The 17,985-nt window shown below is 56.2% G+C and overlaps 1 protein-coding gene across 31 annotated transcripts in view; it reads left to right on the plus strand.

Moving 5' to 3' along the window:
* LOC122384089 (C-terminal-binding protein-like) overlaps positions 1 to 17,985 on the plus strand; it is a 37,889-nt gene that overhangs the window by 17,766 nt on the left and 2,138 nt on the right. For 13 of the 31 annotated variants that reach the window (XR_006256970.1, XR_006256972.1, XR_006256971.1 and 10 more), the window contains exons 4-9: positions 4,791 to 4,949; positions 8,580 to 8,768; positions 10,956 to 11,055; positions 12,035 to 12,166; positions 13,374 to 13,633; positions 14,435 to 14,524. Coding sequence is in view for 4 of the 31 variants with exons in the window: in XM_043371091.1 (XP_043227026.1) it covers positions 4,791 to 4,949; positions 8,580 to 8,768; positions 10,956 to 11,055; positions 12,035 to 12,166; positions 13,374 to 13,633; positions 14,435 to 14,524 (930 nt within the window). In the remaining 27 variants the exon portion in view is untranslated. Of the gene's footprint in view, positions 1 to 4,790; positions 4,950 to 8,579; positions 8,769 to 10,955; positions 11,056 to 12,034; positions 12,167 to 13,373; positions 13,634 to 14,434; positions 14,525 to 14,790; positions 15,355 to 17,985 lie in introns of all 31 variants that reach the window. The other 18 variants (XR_006256979.1, XR_006256982.1, XR_006256980.1 and 15 more) reach the window with 2 other exon arrangements.

Raw genomic sequence — 17,985 nt, forward strand, 5'->3', positions numbered from 1 at the left:
GTCAATAGTCTGTCTGTCGGCTCGATGCTGAGAGTATTTGTGTCGCTGGCGGGTTTCTCTCCCGGCCCAGTTGGTCGGTTGGTTGGTTGGTCGGGCGGGCGACCATATTGATTCATTGTCTGTCGCGCGCGCCGCCGTCTCCCGGCGCGCCGCCGACCCGACCGGAGAAATACAGACAGGATCGGAAGGAGAGCTCCGGTGCGGCCAGCCGGCACCCGGCGCCGCCAGACGGCGAGAAATTCCCATGCAGAGTCCCACGGACGGCAGCTATCTCTGCATTCATTGGTAATGCGGTCGGCGGTAATTCACCGGGCGAATTCGCCGTCATTGAAACAGTCGCGGTGATGTAAATAGAACCAACGGAATGTGGAAAGTAAGGCAGTGTTAGTTTTTATGAGGCTGTAGTAGTGCTGAGGTCAGTAGTGGACCACTAACAGTAACATTGCCCTGCCACCGGCAGGGTTGTTGATTATCGATCGGAGGCTTTATAGCTCCGCGGCCGTGGCGTGCGTCACACAGCTTGCATCCGGCTCCTCAGAGGGATAGAGGGGAGGAGGGAGAGAGGAGAGCAGACGCCGACCGCTGACCACTCCCCCTCCCCTCCCCTCTCCTCCCGGGCTGCTCCGAGTTGGTGGCGCGCTCACTGCCTGGCTCGGTTTTCGCCGCGTCACCAGATAGATTGCAGCCGTCCTAGGCCCTTCTTACCACTGAGTGGCGCGACCGCGCCGGTCGCCGACATAGGCCCTGCTTGCGCGCGGCCATCGATTGGCGGGTGCCGGGGCAGACGCTGGTCGCGATGTACTGATTTCGTCACCGGCCAGGACGAGGCGCGCTCGGAGGGGAGGGGGGGGGGGGGGGGGGGGGTGCGGGACGGCAGGCCATTGTCTGGTCGGTGGTTGGTGGCAGTATTGGCCGGCGGGCGGTATGTCATGGCTGAAGATGGCGCCACGCCGCCCGCCGCGCCGACCCAGGAACTGGTTTTGCCGGCAGCCGCGGCGGCGGCAGCGGTCATGTACCCGAACCCCGCCGCTGAAGGTTGCTGACGACCAGTGACGCCGGTATTACGCAGCGATTTGTAATGCAATGTGAGCGCGTATTTCACGCTATTAGAATCCCACGACTAATCTCGCGCCGTATGTCGGCGCCATTCCAACCGTTCAAGATTGAAAGTCAATCCCTTCCTCCGCTCCAACTCCATCTAGTCTTGTTATCCCCCGTCATTAGCTCTAATTCCAACCGCCCGATCCCACCACCCGGCGGTCTCTCGGTCCCCCCAGTTCATCGACACTCGGCTGACCTTGCCAGCAGACCCGATACGAGGGTCTAGAGGTCTGCACCGGCCGGCTGCAGCCGCGGCTGGCTGCAGCCCCACGGCTGTGGGCCGGGGCGGCTGCAAATATCTCAATGAACACGGCTACGGCTGTGGCCACGGCTGTGAGATTTCAAGCTCAATCTTAAGTACTCAAATCAAAATATAAAATTTTAAATCCTTAATCTTACATTCTGATAAGCAGTCTAGCCTGTAAAAATCATGCAAAGGATGCCCAGCAACATTGAAAGTGGTGAAGCCTTTGAAAACCTGTAATGGTTTTACCATTTGCTGTAGGGGAGTTTGCACTCTGGTACAGAATACTAATTATATGTACCAATTGTTCCTTCATCATCAAGAGCTTGGCAGTTTCAGAAAATGCAACATGTTGCATTGTCACATCCCTCTCAAATCAATCTCACCTGGTCATTAGGAGAGCACCTTACAGCTATTGAAGACGAGCGTTCAATAATTCTTTCAGGTAATAGAAAAAGAAATCACGCCTAGGTAAAGGCAGGTAAAGGCTTCATAAAATATTATCTAAAATAACAGACGTATTTCTGGATTTTCGGCAAGTCCAATTACATAATATAAAACTGGCGTTTTATGTTCTAACTGGTGTGTGAGTGACCGCTAACAGAAAATGCTGATCAAAGAAGCCAATGGAATTAGATTACAAGTGAGCATGAACCCTACTCACGGTTAATTCACATGATGGTGAAAACCCTGAACACGTAATTCACATGACGGTGAAAACCCTGAACACAATATTTCTTACGCGAGCTGTTGACTTTACTAATAAAATGACATCTTCTTCTAAAAATGTTAAAATTTGACCATTAATCTTTGTTTGAGAGCAAGTTTTTAGTTGTATAGCATTATTATTTATTATTTATACTTTTCATGGCTGTTTATAGTGACACAAAACAATTCATTGCCACTTCTTTGCTATTGACGTCATTAAAAACTGAAGTAAAATTTTTGATTGAAAGAGGCACTTGTGGCTCGCACGTCCTTGACGATTTGAGCGAAGATCATTATTTGGAAAAATCAAAATAGATGAATGTTTTTCTTTCTTGGATGCTCACTAGTGTTGTGATGCCTTGCATATCAAATTAGTATTTGAGACTTGCTCAGAAGGCTGCTTCAAGCCTGGCATATCACACCCCAAATAATATGCAAGGTGAGAAAGAAGCAAGAGTTTTGACTAGACAATCACTGTTTGACAGTCCATCAACTTCAGTTTCATTTTCCATACCTAACATTGATAATGAAAAGCATCAGGGTCTGTTGTTCTGTCCCACAACCATGCTTCAGGATTTGGCATTAGATGTCTACACTGCTAGTGCTTCTATTCTGGTTCGTTGTTTATGTTTTCTGTTGATGTAGGTACCTACCTACCCATCTTTCTTAACCCCTTGCAAGGGCTTGTGTAAGCATGCGATGCGCATCAGGCTTCAGGCCTTCGGCCTAAAGCCAGATACACAACCACTTAACCTATGATGCTTCATGAGCTTGAGAATCTATAGCCCATTGCAATGTGCTTTTGGCTATATGTTTCAACTAAAAACAACTTATATATACTATTTGGTTGCATTTCATTGAAAGTATCCACGGCCGGCTGACGGCTGGCTGCCCACAGTTTGCCACGGCTGTGGGCGGCTGTGGCTGTGGAGCCATGGCTGCGGGGCGGCTAGGCTGTGGAAAATTGCAGCCGTGCAGAACTCTACGAGGGTCCGTCGATAACCGTCGGCCCTCCCCGGCGACCCGCATTGCGGCTCGATATTCCCCCTCCCCTCTCTCCCCCAGCCTTCCCAATGGTAGCTGCGGTGACGGCGGCGGCGGCGGCGGTGACGCCCGTATGACAGGCGGGCGGCTCGGGCGGCGGCGTCATCGTGCGGCGGGAGTTCCCACGGGCCCTGTACTTCTCCCACGAACGGCGCGCCCCCGTCGGCCGGCTGGGAACAAACTGAGCCGTTCTCCCAGGCTGCGCCGGCGGGAGGGGAGGGGGGAGGCAGGTGGCAAACCCAGTCCCGCCGCCCGGTAATCTGTATTAGGGTCCCCTAATAAAGTTTAGTGGCCCCTCTGGAGTGAAGACCAGCTGGGTCGGAGGTGGGTTGGGGAGCGGCAGTCCGTGGGGAGGGGCGAGGGCGGGGAGGGCGAGGGAGGAGACGAGAGGACAGACGTCAGTCAGTGAGAGGGGACGACGGTGACAACAGAGGCGGGCCGCGAGTGGCGCGTCTCCCACCCCCCATCCCCAACGGCGCCAATGTCCTCAACATTGTCTCCTCCGTCTCTTTTTCGTTTTTTTTTTATTACTTCTCTCCCTCTCTCGTCCGACGTCGTCTCACCCACGGTTGTGGCGGATGAGGAGCGCAACCGAAAAATGGGTGAGTACGGCCAACAACAGCCAAACTGGAATGGGTTGCAGCACGGGACACAGTAGCGACAGAGAGGAAACACTAACGGTTTAAAAGCCGGTGTGGTCGCGGACTGATAACGATAATGATGGAATAACCGAACTGAGTCATACCCGACTCCAACTCACAAGTTGCCCGTGAGTTTAATCTACTGGCGACTGGCCCAGCAATCAACAACGCCTTGTCTCGATTGACCGGTATCTGAATGTGGTGGAGATTGGTGATACCGGCCTGGTGTCGGGTGGTGATCGGCGCGGCGGTATTGGTGTTTGTGGTGCAGCTGGAATTCGCACGATCTCCCTAACAAAGGAATGCAGTGTTGTATGGCGTTGGCTGCAGTATTGTACGGAGTGTGCTATCGGGCGAGGTCAGCGGGTCCGCGCGACAGGGTGTGCCGGTGGGGGTTCCCTGATAGTGGAGCGTTACGAGTCACATCACGGGCTGCCCTCTCCTCCCCGCCGAGTCCGCACTCCGCTGCGAGTCCGCGCGGAACGTCCGGCGGACACGGCGTGGGCTTCCCTGTCAGCCGCGCGGCCAAAGGAAATCCGTGCCGTGCGGCGGCGAACTGGAACGCGCTGTGCCGAGGACCGCCGCGTGTGAACCGAGCCCGAGCGAGACGTGACGGCGGCATTTCGACACTGTCCTCTGTCTGCCTCGAGAGGGGAGGGGTGGGGAGGGGTGGTGGAGCGAGTCGGGCAGGGTGACGGGGCAGTCGGACTGACCTTGCAGCCATAGGCGGGGGATAACTCTCTGACCAGTACTTACCAACGCTCGACGAGCGGTTGGAGTCGATAGGCGGCCGCCGGTGTGCGGTCGTTTGTTCGGCGCTGCCAATGACGCTGTGAATTTCAAACTGATCGGGGAACCCTGCGTGGGATTTGGGAATCCCGTATTTGGAACTTAATTAAATAGATGATCAAGGTTTCTCGAAGTGTGTCCTCTTTTGTCCCGTGTCTAGTTAATGGCGTAAATATCAGGCTAGCATGTCCACCGTCTCCCACCCCTCTGCGTCGCCGTCGAACCCGCTGACTGTATGTGTGCGCGTTTGCGCCTGTTTGCAGGCGGCGGCCGAGCTCGGCATTCACGTGTGTAACGTGCCCGGCTACTCTGTGGAGGAGGTGGCCGACTCGACCATGTGTATGATCCTGAACCTCTACCGGCGGACCTACTGGCTTGCGCGCATGGTGGCAGAAGACAAAAAGTTCATGGGCCCAGACGCGGTGAGTGCTCTAGGGATGTTTTTCGGCGGATGGGGGAGGTGAAAGGCGGCAGGGAATTCGATATGTGAGATGGGGATGTGGCACCATGCCGCTTTGGGGCACGTATATGTGCGGAAGCGCGGCAGTGTACTGACTTCTGAGATATTTGAAATGAGGATGTGGACTGCAGGGCAAGTTCAATGAGAGATAGCAGGTGAGGGGGTGAACTTGAGGTAACACGTATGCGGAATGGCAGTTCTGCCTGATTTCCTTGTAAACTAATGTGCCGTGAGGCAGCATTTGCAGCGTGTATCGAACTAGAAAGAGCATCGCTCACTGCTGATGCAAGGCACATTTCAAACTGCGTTCAAAAGACCGAGGCATTATTCCTTTGTCCGGGCCCCTTGGGCTGGACGCAGTAGTCTGGCACTTTTTATCGAAGCTTATAAGTGCAGTTTGTTTTGTTTGGAATTCATTTTGTGTGCGCTTCCTGGATTTATTCATCGAAGTTGGCATTTGTTTTCCATGGCCGTGATCTGATCACCCTAGCTTGACTTCACTTCCCGCTTCTCGCTTTATCGGGCAGAGCGATTCCTGGATTTGGTTCGCTTCATGTGAATCGCCGGTAACTAGTTCCTTGTGGGCCGCTGGGGCCACCCAGAGACCGACAGTCAGTAAAAACAGCACTCATGCTGCGATGATAGATACCGCACTGAACCACCTACCAAATATTAGATAATAAGTAATGCTAGTATCTACACTCCTCTACACGATTAACCCTTAGTCCGTTTACGATTATTAGCCTTCCTGACAGCCCTCACCCCGCTGGCCGGCTGTGTGCCCTCTGTGTAGCCGATACAAATCGCGCTGTGTTGTAGCACTTGTTACTGCTGTCGCCGTCGCGTTCCGCACGCTCGTTTCCCGGGTGACGAGCACACCTGCCCCTCCCCCTCCCCCTCCCCCTCCCCCGGGAACACCTGTTTGGAGCCGTGGAGCGCGGCCATATTGGTCCACTGACCCCCCCCCCCATCCCCAGTCCGTGGGCGGGGCGGGGGAGGCGATCAATAGGTGACTCGGCCGTCGGCGGACAAGGGAAGGGGGAGGGGGGGGGGGTTGACGGACGGGACAAGCGAACGACACAGGGGCTACTAGCGTCGAGGGTGACTCAACTAAACGGGACAACCCCAGTGAGGCGGGACACGGGAACTATCTCCCTAAACGGCATATGGGAGCAATACGGGATTGGCCCACTAGCATGGGAATAACTCTAACGGTGCGAGAGAACACCCTTTTATTGCATCTTTCCTTGATCCAGGGAACCAGACTGACCCACGCACATTATCAATCGGCACCCGATCATTGTTATTGGCCAACCTAACGGGCTCGAAATAGCCCTACTATCACGTAATAACGGACGGACGTTAGTTCTAGCAGCTTCTGACTCGTGGCTCATGGTGGCTGGCGTCACATCACGACGTTGTTTAGCCATAGTTTTTGTCCACAAACACTTCTTCGCCGTCGAAATCGGCAACGGATTACACTCGAGCTCAATGGAACTGCTCTCACAGTCAATGCACTGCTGTGTACGGAAGTCTGATGACATTGGTCGTCGATTTAAGTGGCTCATTAATTGGTGTTCATTGACTGTCTGTTGATTTGGGTTTATGAACCGCACGCCACACCTTCACTCTGTTTGACGTTTTATATTTAAATTTGAGCGTCTGCACGCTCCAATGATCAGGTGCGGGAAGGGATTTCACCCAGTGCAGTGCGGTACGGTTGTTGATATCCCAGACTGTTTTCTCTCTAACTTGCCAGCAGGTATACCTAAACATACTCTGCTTTGATTATACCTATTCACCAGTCTGTATAATGAAATACACTTTGATAGTTTAACTAGGCTAGAAATATACACGGCAACTTTGCATGCTTTCGCCATAGTAAGTTCGAACAAAAACAACGACAACTTTAGGAAAACAATTTTTTATCTTTTTTTTTTGCCTTGAATGAGCTGCATCGTATCAACAGATTTATCTGCGGCACCCACTTGGTCAGCTATGGGTGTGCACATTTCACCCTTTCAGTTCGACTGTGTCTCAGCTCCCGTGCCTGGTGCCCTTTGTTATCTGGAATAGCTGTGGAATGAGGCCATAAACTGAGTGTCTACCCGGCGCGGCGAGGGGCGGCGCCGCTTATCATACGGCTTTACGGCGCTCTCTCAGACCGAGTGTGGGAGGATACGGACGGCAGTGGACCCCCCCCCCCCCCTCCTCCGGCTAGGGTGGTGGTGGGCGTGGCCTAGAGTGGGCGTGGCAGGGGAGGTGGGCGTTTCTAGTTCCACAGGGCGACAATGATGGCTTGGTGTTTGGTTTGTTCTAAGTCCCAAGTTTTGTTTTATTTTATTTTTTAACCTTCATAGCTATTCCTCGCAATGCACAAATGAAGACACCCACCTCTGAAGTATGACAGGAATCTCTGCCGTCGAGCTGCAGTTAGTTTTTGGGGTCGAGAGCAGAGGGAGGAGTAGAGGGGAGGAGAGGTCCGCTGGTGCGGCGGGACGCGCCGCCCGACTCCAACTTTACTGTTTGTAGTGTCTTCGCCGCCTGCGGAAACTTGCCATTAAAACTCTGCCCACTTTGATTACCGAACTTGGCTCAACTATTATTTTCGATAACTTCCGAGCAAACTGCCTGTGCAGTTGTCGAAGTTTTAAGGCCAGCTAACTTGTGTAATTTCAAGTTGTCTGCTTTCGGCGAAAGTTTGGCCGGGATCGAATGGGAATAACTCTGGGCGCCGTGGAAGTTGGCGGCGCCTGGGGAGCGCCGCGCCGGGCCGGGCCGCCGGCACCGCGCCGCCGCTGACGCCCAGCACTGGATGAAACTCGGGCCGGCGCTATCGAATTACCGGTGACCCCGGGAGGCCCGGTGGGCCCTCCACGACAGCAGCAGTGCCGCCGAATGCCATGGGTTGGAGGTCGGGCGCGGTGGTGAGGGAAGGGCTCAAACTTCAAAGCTGGCTGGGAGTGGCGCCCCGCACAAAATGCCTTCACGAACTAGGATGGTGTTGAGTTTCATGCATGGTGCATTCAAGGATGTGGTTTTGCTGCTTTACGGTTGGTGAATCATGTCGCAAGCATACTATAATGCGATTTTCATACGCCAGCAGCAATCTGAAGCTGAGGAAAACCTGTCTTGTTATTACAAAGGCCATGTTTTAGCAGTGCTGTAGACCGCAATGTTTACCTTTGAAGCTTGAAAGTGTTTATCTTGGCAACTTTAGTGCTTTGATAATTATTCATCATGGATTGGAAACAATATTACCGATTCCAAGTATTAAATGGGTATTGCCAATCGATTTTATGTGCGTTATTGGCTATAATAACTGGTCCCAGGAGAAATAGGTCCCCTATAGGGGACCTAATAGGCATCTAAGACGAAATAGCCAACTTTTCTCTGCTGATGACCACACACTATGTTCTTGAATTCCCCTCTCAACCTTTGCTGAGCTGAGCCCCTCCCCTGCTCAGCCCTCCTCAGCTCCCTCCACTCCTGCCGTTACCGGTGACCCCGTCTGACCCACCCGTGACCCACCCGTGACCCACCTCTGACCCACCTCTGACCCACCTCTGACCCGCTGTCTGACCTCTGACAGATCCGAGACGCGGCGAACGGTTCAGCGCGGATCCGGGGCGACACGCTGGGTATCGTGGGCCTCGGCAAGATCGGTCAGGCGGTGGCGCTGCGGGCCAAGGCGTTCGGCTTCGCCGTCTACTTCTACGACCCGTACATCCAGGACGGCATCGACCGGGCGCTGGGCATCACGCGCGTCTTCACACTCCAGGTGAGAGACGGCGGGGGTGGTGAGAGGTGGTTGGAAGAAGAAAGAGGCGGAGGGAGGCGGATACAGACAAAGGGCGTAGGCGAATGGGACGAAGACGGGAGACGGGGTAAAGCTGATAAAGGGAGGAAGGTGTAGAGGTGAGGGATGTGGAACGAAGGTAGGATTTGTAGGTATATGGGAACGAGGCGGCTGAGCAGGAGCTAAGGACGTGCGGGCACGGTGGAGTTGTTGCCGACAGTGGCGGCGGCAGAGACTCGTGTCTCGTATAGGGAGTGGGTGTGGAGGCTGAGAAGACCTTGCTCTTTGGTCGAGGTCGCTCCGTTGATCCGGCCGCGGGAGGTATGCGATGAAGGTGTTATCAGCTATCGATACTGGGTGCCGATGTCGAGACTCGAGTGGTTGGTCGGAGGGTCAGCCAGCCGTCCTTGCTGAAGTTTGCACTCTCTAGTTGATAGGAGTGAGGTAAAGTGCGGTCCGCGCTATCGCAGGGTGAGCCGTGCTGGCACTTCTGTTATTAGACGTTGCCAGAGGTTACCAAGTACCCTGTTTGCAAAGCAGCTTGGTGGCTGGGATGATTCCCGGCTAAAAGTGGCGTCCAAAGCCGCTGTCAAAACTCCGCCGAGTGCCGGGAAGTTTGTCCAGACCGCTGGTGTATTCTCGGCTCAGGGACTCAGGGCAGCGAGGGGCGGTGATCTCGGGACCTGGGCCCACCTTCCTGCTCCCTCATCCCTGCATAACCATCCACCCTGCCTTTATCAGGAGTTTGAATGATTCGCGCTGCGGAAAGAAATCGCCCCGGGCCGCGTGGTTTGGGATTAGTTGTGACTGGAGTTCAGAGGTCGAACCGGGTCGGGACCGGGGGTGGGCCGGAAGGTCGCAGCTGCTGACGAGTTTCCGTTGTTTGAGTGACGAAAACCCGGCTGTGACCTTTGCCAGCTGAATTTGAAAGAGTTGTCCGCCCCCGCAGGTTTCCCTCTCGTGACGTGACGTATTCCAATGGAGACCTTTCTGCAGAGAACGGCCTTTTCTGTGGATGCCCTTCATTTCCAAGGGCGCCCTCCCCTTCCATGGGCGCTCTCCCCTCCCCTCTCCCACTCGTGTCGATGTGTCAGTGTCGGACGGCCTTGCCACGCCGGCCGTCTCGCTCAGCAGCGCTCCCGCCCGGCCGACCCGGTATTGATCGGATCAAAGGTCACATGGGCGCCGGCCAGGTCACCGGGTCAGCTGCGCTCTCCGCGGGCAGAGCGCTGGAGCAGGGCGGGCAGAGGGGCGGGGTGATATCGCGACCGTTCTCCGTCTCTGTCGAGCCCGTAACGAGCCGGCGCCGCTCGTCCCGGCCAGAGGTGACGGCGGGGGGGGGGGGGGACTTCCGGCCGGCCCTGCGACGGAGCGCCGCCCGGGGGGGGGGGCTGACACTGCAGAGGAGCGGGGGGCGGGGAATGGTGTGGAATGGCGGACGGGTGAGGGAGGGGAGGGGAGGGGTGATGGGGAGCGGAGCTGCTGACGTCAGCCGCAGTCTGGGTGGGCGCTACGGGGGGAGGGGTCGGTAGCAGGGAGAGGGTTTGTTCTGCCGCTGTGTGGAGCAGACTGGGTATGGGTAGGGGACGCGGCAGTAACTCTCTGAATGGTGCCGACTGGGCGCGGTCCGGGCTGGTCTGGCAGACCGGGAGGCTGTGAGTGATGTCCCCCTGTCAGGACCGGGCCAGCGGTGTGCTGAGCCCCTCCCCCTGTGATGACGAGAAGGGGACACTGACTGGTCACCCACCCTGCCGAGGGGAGGGACTCGGTCGATACTGCTGATGATCTCAGCTGGGGAAGGGGACGGGGGATGTCACCAGGCGCCGGGTACATGATGACTGCTGTGTGATGACGCCGCGGGCTGAAGTGACCACTGGACTGGGAGGGATGGGTGGGCGGGAAGGAAGGGAGGGCTGTAAATGTGTGCTAACGTATGTATGGTAGATGCACCAGTATCGCAATGAATATCAATCAGCTTGTTCCCGAATGCTGAACATTGTGGCACGAGTTGAAACACATGTTTGAGCTCCCCTCGTCTTGCGTGTTTACATTTCCGCTCGGTGGCTCCACAATCCACATCCACTGCGTCGTTCGTGCTTCCCCCGTAGGCACGTTTCCCGTTGTGTGACTGCTCTGACCGGTGTTTGTATGTCTGTGTGTGTGTTACAGGAGCTTCTGTACCAGTCAGACTGTGTTACCCTTCACTGCTCACTCAACGAGCACAACCACAGGCTCATCAACGACTTCACCATCAAACAGATGAGGCCAGGTGAGCATTGCGGATCAGCTGTGGTCCTTAGTCCTTACCCATTCTCTGTGACCGATTTGTGAGGCTTCGCTGCTGGATTTGGGTTTCTGTGTTTGATTGTATGGCAGCATTTTTTATTTAGGCTGACTTGAGTGACCACACTGACCAGGGCTGGACGGCTGTGTATGTGTATGTCGTGGGGGGAGTGGGGGGGATAGCTGGGGGGGGGGGGGGGGGGGTGTCGACTGCTCTGCGCCCAGCTTCTCGACCAGATGTGTTTTTGTCGCTGTGAGCTTCCGGCCTTCTGCGAACTGACTGATAAACAGTGGAGCAGCCCGTCTGGGTCGCGCGTGTGTGTCGCTGCGGCTGAGAGGGGAGAGGGAGGGAGGAGAGAGAGGGGAGCTGTGGTTACTGCCGGGACAGGAGCGGTGTCGGTCAGACTGCAGGGACTGAGGGAACGTTCTGACGGCTGGGTGCGTTTGATAAATGAAGTTTGAAGGGGTGGAGTCCAATTAGGATCAACTGAAAGCTGAACGAGCGTCCCCAGCACTGTAGATAAATAAGAACCGCCACCCTGTGCCGACCACGTAGAGCTGATTCGGTTTGTTTGGCCCGTTTTTACTGGTCTGGGTTATTTCAGTACGAGTTCGGTTGTGACTGGTGGTGCAGCAAGGACTGTGACCTAGTTCGATTATGGATTTGTAAGGCTGCTATGTTTTGTCCTTTGTGTAAATACGCTGGTGTGTGAAGATGGATGAATGAAGGCAGAATCTGTTTGTCATGGTCGAACTCAATGCTGAATCTCATTGCTTGTGCTGTGATGTAAGTAACCCCTTTTCACCATTCTAAAGCTGGTTGATGGTGATCCTATTCGACTAACTCGGTCTGAACTCGTATGACGTTTAATCTCCGGACTCAGTGACCCCTTTAGACTGTTATCCCGTCTTGACCGTCCGACTTCCTGAGTTGACCTCTCTGACCCCCCGTTCACCCCTCCCAGGCGCGTTCCTGGTGAACACAGCGCGCGGCGGTCTGGTGGATGAAGAGGCCCTGGCTGCGGCGCTCAAAGAGGGCCGGATCCGAGCAGCTGCCCTGGACGTGCACACCAACGAGCCCAACAACATCTTCCTCGGTAAGGCTGCCGCGACGCGCTACGGGGAGGTGGCAGTGGGGTGTTGCGCTTTAGCGGTTATTATATGGATATTTTATGGTATTTTGTCATACCCATTGCGCTAGAGGTAACTTGGCACGCATATTCATCCATATTCTCGCGCTCATGAATATCTGGGTCACCTAAAAGCTTTGAGAAAGTGTAAAGGAATGGTCATTGATTGCCCAGGATATATCTCCAGTCAGCTCACCGACCCACAACTGCAATTTACCATGCATGTACCGACTGGTGTAATAAAACCACAACCCTTCACCATCCTGGACCATCGCTCAAACAGTATCTGCCCTCTCCGCGCCTGATGGGCGCAAAATGACCTAAGTAGTCGGCGCGCCCTAAAGCCCCAATTAATAAACAACCTCTCCGCGCCTGGCCGTTCCCCGGTCCACCAGTGACGGCACCCGTCCGCGCCACGCGCCGGCTGACACGACGGTACACCCTCAGTGCCGCCGGGTGGATCCAAACACTGGGCAGCCATGGCGCCGGGCAGGCGGGGTGGGGTGTCTTACGTCAACTGGAGGTCGCCGTGAGGGGAGGGGAGGGGAGGGTGTGTCGTGCCGTCGCGCTGGGAGGAGGGGGAGGAGGGGTCCGCCCCTGAGCGCTGCAAGCAGTGCGGGTTGGCTCTGTGACGTAGTATGACCAGTGACCACCGGTCAGGCGCAGTGGCTATTGTCGGGTCGAGCTGGGGCTGTGGAGGACGGGTTTACTGGACTGTGCGGGGACTGGTTGACTATGTTGGGGAGGAGTTGGGGGAGGTAGTGCTGGAGATTGTAGTGCGGGGACGGGGGTGCGGCGGGCTGGGGGAAGTGACGCCCCGAAGTGGGACCGTCAGTGGTCGCTATGGACATTTCGTTTCCTTAAACGGTCGTCGCTGAACCTAGTGTGGACTGGGCCAGCGTTAGTGTTCTGGCAGACGAGTGGGGCTTATGGTTTGGCTGTGTGGGGCTTGGCTGTGTGGGGCTATGGCTTGGCTGTACTGACAACAGCGACGGCCACAGATTCAAAACATGGAACGACGAAGACACGGACGCACACTCTACGGTCTGTATCTCCCGCGATGTTTCAAATTTCCTCACAGCTCAAAGCTCACAGTCCACAGCCGCGGCGTCCACACCTCCCTCCCCTGAACCCGTCTCACCCCCCCCCCCCCCCCCCCCCTATCTCACGGCAGGTCCGCTGAAGGAGGTAAAGAACACCATCATCGCCACGCCGCACGCCTCGTACTACTCAGAGGCGTCGTTCAGCGAACTGCGAGAGATGGCAGCCACAGAGATCCGGCGCTACATCGTCGGACACAACCTGCGCAACTGTGTCAACAAGGAGTACCTGAAGATGGCCTCGTACGGCGACGGCCTGAACGGCGCCGGCGCGCCCGGCCTGCCGGCACCCGGCGCTCCCAGCAGCTACTACCCAGCCCAGATGCAGCGGGGGGTGAGTGTCGTGACCGGGGATGGTGACTAGACCTGCTGACCTGACCCGGCCTGATCTGACCTGACCTGACCCACACGGCCGCCGCGCGGGCTGGGACGAGAGGCGCGACTGGTAACGGCAGGTGGATGGCGGATTGTAGTCACGGTGTGTCGGTATGTGGCCATCTGCTGGTGTAATCCCCGTTACAAGTCGCCGGTCCCGTGTCCCTGCCTCGCGCGGCGGCCTGCGCTCGCTAGCCGCGGCAGCTAATCGCCTGGGGAGTCAGCGCCGAGGTGAAGCGATACAAAATGTCACTTATTCACCACTTTTAGCAAAATTTGGACCGATAATACCACAAAGACTTTTGCCGAAGAATTGTTTGAGGTAAGCTCACTTTCTAGATTTTTTTCGTGTGTAACTGTAACAAGTCTCCGGCTTTTGTTTTGCCGTTTGTGGTCCGCCGTTCGCTTCACCTCGGCTCTAACCGCCGCTTGCTGGGGCCGCTTCACCAAGAACAGCAACAGAATACGCACATTTTTAGACGCGTGCCTCATGTTTTACCCTCATGATTTGGTTTCCGCGTGCTAATTAATAATTCATTGGTTTGTTAATATGTATCGTTAGTCATTCGATATCTTCCGTGTTCGAGCTTGCGGTAAAAGCTGCGCCGACTGTGGGCTGTTGCTGTGCCATTTGTGCCCGGCTCGGTCGGCCGTGTCTGAAAGTGTGCGTAGCTGGCGCCGTCTCTCTGGTGTGGTCCGCGCTCAGGGCTGGCCGCCGTCGCTGACTGCCGCCCCGGTGTGCCCCCTCCCCCTGTTCCAGATGGGTGTGGCGGCGCACTCGACCTCCGCGCACGACGCCGCGTCGCTGTCCGTACCGTCCTCCCTTCCCCACCACCTCCCCACGGCGCAAGTGAGTACGGTCTCCGGCCGTCCGTGCCTGCCTGACCCCCACCCACCGAACCCGGCACCGGCGCACCCGCCAACGCCACAGCCACGCACGGCCGGCTCAGCGGACCGCTTGATGTGAAATCTGTGTGCTCACTCCCAACTCGGTGGCTGGCATGCGAGGTTGAAGTTTTCGGGCCAAATTTTCGATCGATTGTCCCGGTGTTTTGCTGTTTCTCCGTCTCCTTCTGATCTGTCTGTTCTGTTTGGATGTGGTCTCGGCGTGGATAGGCGCGGCGGTGCGGCACTGCGGCTGCTGCCCGGACGGCGCCGGCCGCCCCGCTGCCGATGGGCTGTCAGGATTGGCAGCAGAGCCTGTCCGCCGGCTACCCCGGGACGTACCCGCCGCCGGGCTGGTGGTCCACCGGGCCGGAGCAGCCGCCGGCCGAGCCCCGGGCCTGGCCAGCGGCATCCTACTCTCCGCTCTCCTCCCCGCCGCAGTCGCAGCAGCTGCAGCTTCAGCAACAGCAGCAGCTGCAATATCTGCTGCAGCTGCATCAACAGCAGCAGTACCTTCAGCAGCAGCAGTACTATCTGCAACAGCCGCTGCCGCCGCCTCCGTTCGGCCCACGGTTTCCGCCGCTTCCCCAGCTCCCGCCGCTGCCACCGCTGCCCGATCTGCCTCCTGCTCGGCCCGAGCCGGAGCTTCAACTCCAGCCCCAACTCCAGCCGGAGCTGCAACTCCAGCCTCAGCTCCAGCCGGAGCCCCAGTACCCGGCTCAGGTCCATCCTGCCGAGCCCGGAGACCTGGAGACGTCGGCAGACACCGGGCCGAGCACCCCATCGACCCTGCCGGTACCTGTGATCCCGCTCAGTAGACCGCAGGCAGGCCAGTCTCCCCGCCCCCGTCCGCCTCGAGCCGCCGCCTCGCCTACTGGCTTCTTGTTGAGCTAGAGGTCTTCCTTGTTTCCCTGATCAAACTTCTTGCTATGCCATCTTCGGCGGAGCTATGCCTATCTCATACCTGCCGAACTTTTTCGCAGCTCTGACCTGAAGAACCTGCCGTTCGCTTATCCTTGTTCGCCTGCTTCTGGCCATATTAGGTGTCCCAAATCTTTGGCGCCTTTCCCCCAGCTTCATGCCGCTTTCTTGCTTAGATCATCAAGCATATACTTCAGCCTTTTTCTTTTCTCTATTGTTTTTGCCCATTTTTCTCGTATACCTATGTCCATTTTTCTACATTCAGATTCAGTCACGAGAGAAGGTGACAGGAGCCTAAATTCCGCCCCTCTCCGCGCCAAGACGAGCTCTGGGTGACACATGCCATGGACAGTGTGCACCCGACATGTGCTGCCTCTGGGACCTTGTATTCCTTGTCTATCCACTCCCTGAGCACCCTCGGAGCCCTGACGGCGGCGGCACCACGTCCCCCGGTGGCGGAGTCGGAACGGTTGTGATCGGGGCAGCCAACCTCTGCTGATGTCGCTGGGTTCTCCTCGGCGCAGCGAGTGTAGGGTCTGGAGGACACGCAGCGCGTCCATGACCCTTCGAAGGCATCTACGAACGAGGGCGTTCATTATCCGCGCGATATGAAGTTCCGCCCAATACCCTTGAACCTCATTCAAGGCCATTATTGTCGCCAATGACCGAAAAATGTAACCCAAGGGCGTCTTTGGGCAAGGAAATCTAACGCTTTTCACGTTAGACCAATTCCTATCATACCTTTCGTTCCCTTATATTCGAACGGATGCAGAACCAAGCTCCCATTCCTCAGCAATTCTTTCCGTCTCTGTCGCTGCTCGCCACACCCTATCTGTTGTTTGATGTCTCGCATTTTCTCGCGTTTTCACGCTCGTTTTTCGCACAGATGCACCAGCAGCATGCTCGCACTGCGCATGTGTGACCTTTTCAGCTCAGCTGGCGGCATGGTGACCCTTACCCCACCCCACCCCACCCCTCCCCGCCGCTGACTGGCTGGCTTGATGTGTGGCATGTGCATGTGGCAATGTTACCCCTGTGGTGGGCAGGTGTGTTGGACTTGTTGGAGAGTGTGGGTGGAGTAAGGTGATACTTACGAGTATGATACGGTGAAGATGGTATGGGAACGTGACAATCGCGAAATGGAATCGTAAGGTGGGCAGGTTCATATACAGATTAAGTGCAGGATTAATTGCGCTGGAGAGATATGATAAGCACATTATATTACGTTAGTTATGGAGCCGGATAGTTATATCGACCTTGCCTCTGATTTAGGTATGTGTTACTCCGTGGCGGTTTTGGGTTCTAGTTGAAGTGATCGGGGCCGGACGGGTCACAGACATAGGCGGCGGAACGGGGAGGGCACCGTGCCCCCCTTTGATTTTGACCTTTTAACATTAGCCTTGTGGGCGTTGTATGGAAGGAATGGGACCAAAAGTCGGCAGTGCCCCCCCCCCCTTAATTGAAGATGTTCCGCCGCTACTGGTCACAGAGGTCGTGTGCGACTGTCGATCCGAGTTTGCTACTGTCTGTGACCAGTGAGACTCCCTAATTGGATCAGAGCATCATGAGTCCAGGTCAGCCGCCCGATTCAGCGCGGCCTCCGATAGCTGGAGGGAGGTGCCCGGGGCCGGGGGGGGGGGGGTCAAACCGAACTTCCGACACCAGTCTGTAATGGGTAGCAGGAAATAGAACTGGACGCGGCCGCTCGGACCCACTGAAAATTGTATACGATCTCGGACTGAAGCGGCCCACTGACTTCGCTCGGTTACCGACCAACTTTGGCAAATTTACGTCTCAACTTGGCCGACGATTGAAACCAAGTGTGCCGATGTTCCGAAGTTCTCGGTCGTAAATGGCGATGGATTCTGATGTTGAGACGGCTGACTGGGGTGGGGCGGGGGCGGGGTCGGCAGGCGAAATGGGGGCGTGCCGGCGGTTAGCGCCGCCCGCCGGTGATGGGCAGGGGCAACTCCCGGCTGGGGCGGCTCCCGAGTTTGGCAATTCGGATCCATCGATGAGCGACGGTCACGTTTCGCGCATTGTTTTACCGAGACTGCGGTGTTGGCGGAACAAAGCCGAGCTTACCGCTCGACGGTCAAATAACGCCAACTCGCCGCAAACTTCCGCACTAACTTGGCGCATTGTTTAACCAAGAATACTCTGGGCTAGCGTTTCTTCATAAACAGCACTGCCAAACTTTGAACCGGAGAACGTCCTGTCTGGATTTTTTCTCCGCTCGTTCGGCAACTTCTTTCGCGAAGTTTCCCCGAAAGTTCGTCGCTGAGTTGTGTCGGCCGAGCTTTTGTATCCGAGCTTTTGCTGTGGATTCCACTATCCCCAGGCGAGGAGTGATGGATCTCACCTGGCAAAGTCTGGATATGGATGTATCTCTGAGATTGGTTCTGAGGAAACCACTGGTTTTGGTTTCCGCCGCTGCCCTGGCGTTTTCTAGGTGTCTGACGGTCGAGTTCCTAAGTCACCAGTCAGTGAAGGGACAGGTTCGCC

This window comes from Amphibalanus amphitrite, unplaced genomic scaffold, assembly GCF_019059575.1.
Source record: "Amphibalanus amphitrite isolate SeventyFive unplaced genomic scaffold, NRLGWU_Aamphi_draft 000181F_arrow, whole genome shotgun sequence".
In the NCBI taxonomy this organism is placed as follows: Eukaryota; Metazoa; Arthropoda; class Thecostraca; order Balanomorpha; family Balanidae; genus Amphibalanus; species Amphibalanus amphitrite.